General features: G+C 40.8%; 1 protein-coding gene across 2 annotated transcripts; it reads right to left on the minus strand.

The window, feature by feature from the left end:
* Positions 1-807: 807 nt before the first annotated feature.
* Positions 808-8,706, minus strand: lg22h5orf22 (linkage group 22 C5orf22 homolog). Of its 2 annotated transcripts, XM_046321666.1 has the most exons (10): positions 8,498-8,706; positions 7,797-7,942; positions 7,393-7,542; positions 6,784-7,282; positions 6,534-6,596; positions 6,289-6,410; positions 2,976-3,042; positions 2,529-2,668; positions 2,015-2,048; positions 808-1,408 (listed from the first exon to the last, which is right to left on the minus strand). In XM_046321666.1, exons 1-10 carry the CDS (start codon positions 8,564-8,566, stop codon positions 1,385-1,387), a joined length of 1,314 nt encoding a protein of 437 aa, XP_046177622.1. In that variant the 5' UTR covers positions 8,567-8,706; the 3' UTR covers positions 808-1,384. The 2 variants fall into 2 exon arrangements, with proteins under 2 accessions (XP_046177622.1, XP_046177620.1); XM_046321664.1 differs by having other exon boundaries at positions 808-2,048; positions 8,498-8,705.
* Positions 8,707-9,107: the final 401 nt, after the last annotated feature.

Genomic DNA, 9,107 nt, shown 5'->3' on the forward strand with positions numbered 1-9,107 from the left:
TCCACTGGCTTCCAGTTGAAGCTCGCATCCGCTACAAGACCATGGTGCTTGCCTACGGAGCTGTGAGGGGAACGGCACCTCAGTACCTCCAGGCTCTGATCAGGCCCTACACCCAAATAAGGGCACTGCGTTCATCCACCTCTGGCCTGCTCGCCTCCCTACCACTGAGGAAGTACAGTTCCCGCTCAGCTCAGTCAAAACTGTTCGCTGCTCTGGCTCCCCAATGGTGGAACAAACTCCCTCACGACGCCAGGACAGCGGAGTCAATCACCACCTTCCGGAGACACCTGAAACCCCACCTCTTTAAGGAATACCTAGGATAGGATAAAGTAATCCTTCTCACCCCCTCCCCCTTAAAATATTTAGATGCACTATTGTAAAGTGGTTGTTCCACTGGATGTCATAAGGTGAATGCACCAATTTGTAAGTCGCTCTGGATAAGAGCGTCTGCTAAATGACTTAAATGTAAATGTATTAGGACTAAGTTGTGTCAATAGGGCTGCCTGCGTAAAAGCAGCCATTGGATCATCAAATAGCAGAGATTGTGCACACACAGAATGTTCTTGATGTGTGGAATAGGCTACATCATGCTGTGGTATAAATTATTTTTTAAATGGTGGGCTGCAATCCCCAAAATAAAATCATATGATTATGTTTGAGGTGCATCAATGTCCTCTTTATTGAGTCGGTGTGTGTTTCTGTTGTGAATTACCCCAGGCAATATGAAAGGCTGATTCCAATCCTCAGGATGCATGAAGATATCATATGCAAAGCTATGAATATTATAATTGGACAATTTGTCATGGGTGATTTTTTAATTTTTAATTTTATTTAAATGCACCAGCTCTGTTCAAAGTAACACAGGCAATATTAAAACAGGAAACAAAACAATCCCATTGAGTCTAATAACCATGGAAAATGTAATAGATTACATTACAACAAATATGGCCTCTAACGGGTATCCTATCTTTCCTTAGAAGACGTTCAAAATTAGAACAATATTATGGAGAGCATCTGTAAGAATTAAATGAGAATAACATTAAATTATGTTTCATATATTCATGTACAACCATGAATAGGTATTCTTGTACACTCAAAATGACAGTGCTGTAGTTGGGACAAATTGTACTCTGCATTGACAGCCAAGGCATTAAAGTTTTGTAATAATATGTAATAGTCTTGACTGAGAGAATAATCTATTTATACATTTGTACAAACAGTGAGATGAAAATGTGAAAGTACTGAATAGAGTTGCTAAGCAACTGGCAATGGGAGCAAACAAACCGAAGTGGGTGGGGTAGGATAGGATCTAATCATACTCATTTGCTGCTTTGAAGTACAAATAACAATAAAAAAAATTAAAAAAAGAGTCCTCAGCACTTCCTCAGATTGTATTGAAGGGATGCATCTAGGGAAAAGATTTGTGAAATGAGCAAAGGGAATTAGATGTGCACAATAAAACATTCCTACAGATACAGTTGAACAATTTGCCAGTGCAATCACTGCAATTAGTGTAAAATGGCTCCATAGTCAAATTTTCACTTCGTGAATTATGCCTGCATATGAAATTGTCTGGACTGGGCAAGAAAGTATCAAACAAGTAATGGAACACAAATGATAAAAACTGTCCTCATGAAATTGTACAGTATCAGTAACAATGGTCAGGTGAATATAGATGTTTGATACACCTGCCTACCTGAGGAAAAACTAAAATAACAGGAGCAGGTAGACATGCTATCTTGATATTCAACCATTAATTCATACTTTAAACTTAAAGCCTTTCAAATAAACTAGTACATGTGTGTATCTTCAGGCTGAATCCTCACACTGACACCAGTGCATGATTTCTGAGTGAAAGTCAGTCATTTGATGGTTGCATCATAAATGACGATGATTTGTATCATGATGCCTTGGGCAGGTTGTCCTCTGGTTTCGTCTCGTACTCCTTATGGACATCCAACGAGCCATATAAAGACTCCAGGACGGCTAGTATCCTACTCTGGATGGAGTTTACCTGTTCAGTTGGGCAGTACTCATCCAGACTGGATCTGCCAAACAAAACACTGAATCAATCAGCTGTCAAATTGTCCAATAACACATTGGGACATTTGGACAGTTTGCATAACACGATTGAACAGAATCTTGTAATTCAGTCATTCAAAAACAATGTCATCCAGGCAAAGGTGATGCGTCATTATACTTTGTTAAATGGACTGTGCTTTGCATGAAAATCAACAACTTTGCTGAGAATACAATGACTAAGGTGTGTGTCAATTGACGTAAGATCTGCATTATTTGAAGATTAGATCAAATTTCTTAGTAGCAGAACAAACGTGTCTATATGCGTCAAGACACACTAACTGAATGAGTCAGTACTTCATGAACTTTCCATCTTGCAAATAAATTGATGGCTGTCAACAATAAACGGTTTGCTACATGTCCAATGTCCTTCAGCAAGCTACAAATCCCATTTTCTTTGAATAAGTAAAATGGCTGTTTTCCAGGGAGGGTGAGTGGCGCTGACGTACCTGGAGACAGTGACAAGGGTGGGCTTCGGCAGGGCCTCCAGGATGAGCTGCACTGCCAGGACCAGTCTCTCAACCTCCTCCTCACTACTGATGTGGTGGGGCAGCTCCGAGTAGTCACAGGTCAGCCCCGCCTGGTGCACCTTCATCATCATCATCATCATCATAACCATCGCATAGGAAGGGAGAGAATGTCAGCCAATCACATAAAGAAAGCCAGCTTTTTATCACCATGGTGCCTTTCAGAGTAAAAGGTTGGAAAGAGGCAGGGAGCAAAAAGAAAACCCTTTTAGCTGTTAAGGGGACAGGCTATATTAAATGATCTAATTGAACTGTTAATTAGTGCTACATTATGTTCTTCCTCATCTTATTTTCCTTCCCTGAAATTAGAAATGTAGAAAAAAAAACACACTAATGGTGATGACTCGGTCGGTGAAAAAAGCTGTTTACCATTTCGTAGTCAGGGGCCTCGTTTCGACTCCGCAGGCTTCCAACCAGTTTGACCAAAGAGGTCATCCTAAAAACAGGAGAGAAAAAAAAAAAAACCTTCAAAATAAGTTTCCGATATTTTCCACCATGATCATCACCTCCAGGCAGAGCCCTACAGTACCACGCCTGTACAGTATCTCTCTATCTAAAATGATGTCCTAATGTCAGCCTAATCTAATTCAGACTGTGTGAGAGGCAGACAGCAGAGAGGTGATCAACCCCAGAGGACAACTTGGATAAAAGGTATTATATCAGTTGTTCATGGGAAAGACACACTGCAGATATAGAGTAGGCCTAGATCTACAGTGCCTTCCGAAAGTATTCATACCCTTTGACTTATACCACATTTTGTTGTGTTCCAGCCTGCATTTATCCAATTAATTGTTTTGCTCACCCATTTACACACATTACCCTATAAGGACAAAGTGTTTTGTTGAAATGTTTGCCAATTTATTGAAAATGAAGTACAGAAATATATCACTTCCATAAGTATTCACACTCCTGAGTCAATACATTAGAATCACCTTTGGCAGAGATTACAGGTGTGAGTCTTTCTGGGCATGTCTCTAAGGATTGTATATTATTTGCACATTATTCTTAAAAAAAAAAATTCAATCTCTGTCAAGTTGGTTGTTGATCATTGCTAGACAGCCATTTCCAAGACTTTCCAAGACAATTTAAGTGATAACAGTAACTAGGCCACTCAGGAACATTCAATGTCTTCTTGGTAGGCAACTCCAGTGTATATTTGGCCTCCAGAGTTGTGTTCTGTGGGTGTCACAGAGTAGACTGATACCCCATTTCATTGCTTCACATTCCAACCTTGTTTAACATGATCTAGTCTAAATATGGCAAAATTCCACTAATTGTAACCTTCTGCATCGCTTTCATTTTGAAGGCAAACCGCAAATTCCACTATTGTGCCTAATCCTTATTGTGACTAGCTTCACAACACAAAACCCAGTCCGGTCAAGCCTCATTAGCCAGATGAAGCTAGCTGGCTACTTATAAAATGAGCTTTGGACAACAGGGTTAAGTAGCTGGCTAGCTATTTATTTTCATCAACTGAAGTTCAATTTCAATAGGAAGACAACAAGTGGCTACCTAGCTAATACTTACTCACAAGGATTCCTAAATCATTGTTAAGAATAATGAAAATGACTGCAGTTTCTACTGGTCATTGTTTTCAGGCTGGTTCTATTGGTGCTAGCTAAGTAAGATAAAACTAGCTAGCTACCCCAGAAGTTGTGGTCGTACAAATAATGACATATTACTAAAGCAGTATTGTAAGCACATCGTTGGTGTCCGGTGCTCGCAGACTTTTTTTGTACAGCTTTGACAGTGCTACTGATAGTAGTGGTGGCACTTGGCTTGCAAATGCAAATTCATCACACAACATTCTATACTAGAACTGTTATTTGACGTGTCAAATGACAAGCTTATTTAATGCGTCAAATACGTTTTTGACACGTAAAGACCCAAACGGCGTTCCATAGTATGTCGTAAAGCGAATAGCAGTGCCGCTATTACTGTGGAACTCCGGTAGTGCAACATGTGTACCAGTGGTCGACCAGTCGGCGAAAGCCAACATCACCCATGACAGAAAACAGTTGATTGTCAAGGGCAATGAATTCCATTATCTTGGTGTTAATGGATGTCGCCTTTGAGTCGTCTCACTGAAATGTTCTTACTCGTTCAAATGACTGCTCGATTTGATGACTGCTCGATCCACACAGCAGACATTGTGGGCTAGGTTAGGAATGCTGTGTTGCACGTGTAATGCAACATTTTACGCGGCGTCATCGATCGGCTTTGACATCGGTTTTGCACGCCGGCGTTAAATATTAGCATTTTTAGCTAATATTGGCCGATTCCGATATGTTCACCGATATATTGTGCTTCCCTAATCACAACCCTACAGGAAAGGTGAGAAATCATCATGATCATGTTCCGGCCTCAATTAGAAAAGGGGACCGTCTTACACAGCTAAACCGAAAAGAATGTTTAGGGATTTACAACCTACAGGCCACTAAGTACCATGGTTTAAATGAAGATATGGATTTACAACCTACAGGCCACTAAGTACCATGGTTTAAATGAAGATATGGATTTACAACCTACAGGCCACTAAGTACCCTGGTTTAAATGAAGATTTGAATTTCCAAACTACAGGCCACTAAGTACCCTGGTTTAAATGAAGATATAGATTTACAACCTACAGGCCACTAAGTACCCTGGTGTAAATTAAGATATGGATTTACAACCTACAGGCCACTACTAAGTACCCTGGTGTAAATTAAGATATGGATTTACAACCTACAGGCCACTACTAAGTACCCTGGTGTAAATTAAGATATGGATTTCTCACCCTTCCTGTAGGGTCGTGATAGGTCCATTTGCTGTCATCTAGTGGACATTTTGCTCCATTGCCCTCAGTTATGTTGTTGTCCATGTTGGCTGTGTTCTAGTGTGCTATGGAATAGATGGCTCTCCTATTCTTGGCACTTTGCCCAGTCATATTTAAGGTTAAAACTACCTTTCTAGGCATTCTGATGCTGATCCATTCCCTCTTCAAATCAGGACTGATTGGAAAAAGCTGTTCAAAATCCTTTCTTTGTATTCCATGACGAAGGCCAAGCAGCCGAAACGCGTCGGAGTTTGTAAACTTTGTTTCCATTGAACATGCCATACAAATAAAGGCATTTCAATTAATTATATGAAGAGTGCCTTGGTCCTCCTTTCTTTTTGATGACCCCCTTTTACCAAAGAACACCTTCAGTCTACCAAAATCTACTATTGTGTACCTTAGCAGTGCTTCCCTTCCTCTTTTTTTTCTAGGGGTTGAATACTTATTGACTCAAGACATTTCAGCTTTTCATTTGTAATTAATGTGTAAAAAAAAATAATCTAAAAACATAATTCAACTTTGACATTATGGGGTATTGTATGTAGACCAGTGACAAAATCTCAATTTAATTTATTTTAAATTCAGGCTGTATCACAACAAAATGTGGGAAAAGTCCAGGGGTGTGAATACTTTCTCAAGGGACTATATGTGGGGAAATAATCATAAGTAGATCTCAATCTCATCTAATCTTTCTCCAGTACCAATTTTAAGCTGGCCAGTGCTGAGTGAAGGATTCTAAGGATATAAGGGTTCTGAGGAGTAGGGCTAGTTGGGCTGATGCAGAAATGACTGCCTGGCAGGTACAGAAGATTTACTCCGCATCGCCAGCCCAGATACCATAAGGAAGGTAGAGGGGATTTACCCTACCCAGGGTTGGCAGCCCAGCGCTTGACTGTCTCCTCACTATCATCCTCCACCAGGTCTGCAAATGCTGCCTCCAGATCCTCCAGCTGCCGGATACGTCTCTCCACACACTCTGTCAACTCCTCCTGAAAACAACACAACATGACACAGTTGTAGTGTACAGCAGGGGAGAAACACCACATGCTTCTGATACAGAGACACCTTCCGACACACATAACACCTTCAGAACAGACGGTATTTTCTCTCACCTCATCTGAGTCTTCTCTAGGTTTCCTGAAGCTGTATAGCTCCTGTAGAATATTGTACTCATCCTATGGTATACAGAGGGGGAAGTAAAACTGATGGAGTCAAATCATGAGATGAATGCCAAGGAAAAAACCAACATGTCTAAACATCTTACAACACTTCTGCTGATTCGAAGTAAGATATCTGCAACATCTCAGCAGTATATGTTTTCTTGAGAAGGTTCAGCCTCTGGTAACCAATAATTGCCTTTACCTGTGTATACATCTCCTTGAAAGGATTCTTACAAGAGAAAAAATCAAGGTCGATGTCAAGTATATATGGATCAGTTTGTTTGATAACGGAGAGAAGGCTGTTCACAGCGTAGGTCATTGAACCCTCATCCTTGTCAGTCTTCAAACAAGGCTTTTTGAGTGGTTCCTTTTTCTCTTCTCTGTTGTTGCCATTGCTGCTGCTCCCTGGTGTTATACTGCCACCTGGTGGCTGAACACTGTCAGTACAGCTACTAGAGCTGCTTTCAGACTTGGAAGCTGAAGCAGAGGGTTGAGCATCATTCAAATCCCCAGCTCCCTTGTTCTCTATCCTGGGTCTTTTGGCAGAGCTCTTTTCAATGTCCCTTCCCATGTCTTCCCTCTGGCAACACGCCACAGGGTTCACTAAGACAACACTCAGTCCCAGAGGTTTAGGATTCTCCAGCTGATCCTGAGGAACATACAGGCCGTCACTTAAAAAGTAATCGTCCTTACTTGTAACTCTGAAACAAAATCAAACAAAGTACAAATAAGAAATGTATTTGGGTCAAACCATACCTCCCTGTATAAGAAATCCAGAAAATCAGGAAGTGAATGGCTAACAATTAATTACCTGATGGTGGTTGTGGAGGAGTCTTTTCCCACAGAAAAGGCGTGCTCACCTTCCTTGATCTGCTGTGCCCAGTAGGGATGGAGCCATGCCACGTGAGACACATGCCCAGCATATACCATGGGCATGATCCAGTTCTCAATGCTCAGCTCACTGCAAAAAAAGAACAATACATGATCAGCGAGTGAATTGCATGTAATGTATTTGCTAATACTGGTCATGTCATGCCCTATTAATTTAGTGAAATTGGATGAATGTTAGACTGTGCTGTAGGCTACCTGAAGAGGTAATTTAGCAAACAAAGATTTCAAGGATATATAAAATGTGGGATGATGGCATGTCCGTGTCCATACAGTGTGTTTACCGGTACAGTACAGGCCAGTCTCCCTGTTCATCAGTAATCCCACCTGAGCAAGGAGTCCTTGTCAAACACAGTATCTGCAGGCATATTGACAGGTATGAGGAGGTCTGGGTGGGAATCCAGATGGACCATCTTGATGTTCTTCAGCGGCAAGTGCCTTGATGCTATAGCCCGATATATAGGACTTACCACCTGAGGGACACAATTCAAGCAGATAAAAGATAGACATTGTTTTAATGAATTTTGAGAATGTATCTATGTCAAGTAAGACTGGGGGGGGGGGATCAGTGGTACCTATCTATATCTAGCCCAGGGTCCTGGACTGGGTGTGCAGGCTTTTGTTCCAGCACTAAGCTAACGTTACCTTTCAAATAACCAAAAAAATCATGATCTCCAGTCTGGAGCTGTGCTGGAACAAAAACCTGGTTGTTCAAAACCAGAAAGGAGACCTAATCTGGTTACAATTATAGAGTAAGCATGCATGAATCCTTAGTAAAGTAGCTAGCTAACGTTAGCTTGCCAGCCAGCTAGCTAAGCAAATGTAATGTGATCTCTTAGCCAGCTAAGGAATTTGCTATTTTCAGAAAGTGAGGTAGCATCGCAGATCGCCATTGTAGAGACATTCAAATGGGTAATACATTGTATTTTTTCAGTGTGCAATTAGCTAGAAAGATAACGTTAGATATTACAAAAATGTAGCTAACTTTAGCTAACTAAATATAGCTACTGCTAGCTAAATGTTCTTACATCACAGTGATCTTCTACGATCCATACGGGCAAATCTGCATAAATCCTTTTCGATGGCGGACAATTCATTTTTCAGTCCGATGTTGTTTTTACTTGTGAACTAGGTAAATTTCAAATAATCTCTGAAATATTAGCTAGGAAGACTCAGGTTTGCATGCGACACCTGTCTGAAAACAAACCCACACACGACCGCCTCTCTCTCATATGTCTGACTTTCTATTGGCTGGTATTTGAAAGCCAGCTTGTGATTGGTGTGATAGTGTCCACCGTCTCTTTTACACCGACTGGAAACACGGTCGAATAGCTGGAGCATATGCCATGCATTAAAATTGTCGTTTTTATATTCTACTCTCGATTTGTTACTCATAAAAAACGGTTGTAGGAGCCTTTAGTCAGCCTACAGTACTGGTAGTCTACTATCAGAAAGATTTAAATATATTTGGTACAATTCTGCCCTCTATTGGTCAGTACAAAAAGTGAGGGTCAACTTTCAGCTGATGTCTTCAACTTTAGATTTTGTACTCGTAAGGTTTGGATCTTTTCTCTACATTGATCCTCAAAACAACTTTATCTACATCATGGTTAGAGATCAGAGAGACAGCAGCCCTTC

Source organism: Oncorhynchus gorbuscha, linkage group LG22 (assembly GCF_021184085.1).
Source record: "Oncorhynchus gorbuscha isolate QuinsamMale2020 ecotype Even-year linkage group LG22, OgorEven_v1.0, whole genome shotgun sequence".
Taxonomy (NCBI): Eukaryota; Metazoa; Chordata; class Actinopteri; order Salmoniformes; family Salmonidae; genus Oncorhynchus; species Oncorhynchus gorbuscha.

What these genes read in the sequence shown, in the direction of transcription:
- lg22h5orf22 (XM_046321664.1), bottom strand. Translation starts at nt 8,566, where the DNA reads ATGAATTGTCCGCCATCGAAAAGGATTTATGCAGATTTGCCCGTATGG. An exon ending in TCGTAGAAGATCACTGTGAT is followed by an intron (nt 7,943 to 8,497) that starts GTAAGAACATTT and finishes TGTGTCCCTCAG; the next exon opens with GTGGTAAGTCCTATATATCG. An exon ending in GACAAGGACTCCTTGCTCAG is followed by an intron (nt 7,543 to 7,796) that starts GTGGGATTACTG and finishes CTTTTTTTGCAG; the next exon opens with TGAGCTGAGCATTGAGAACT.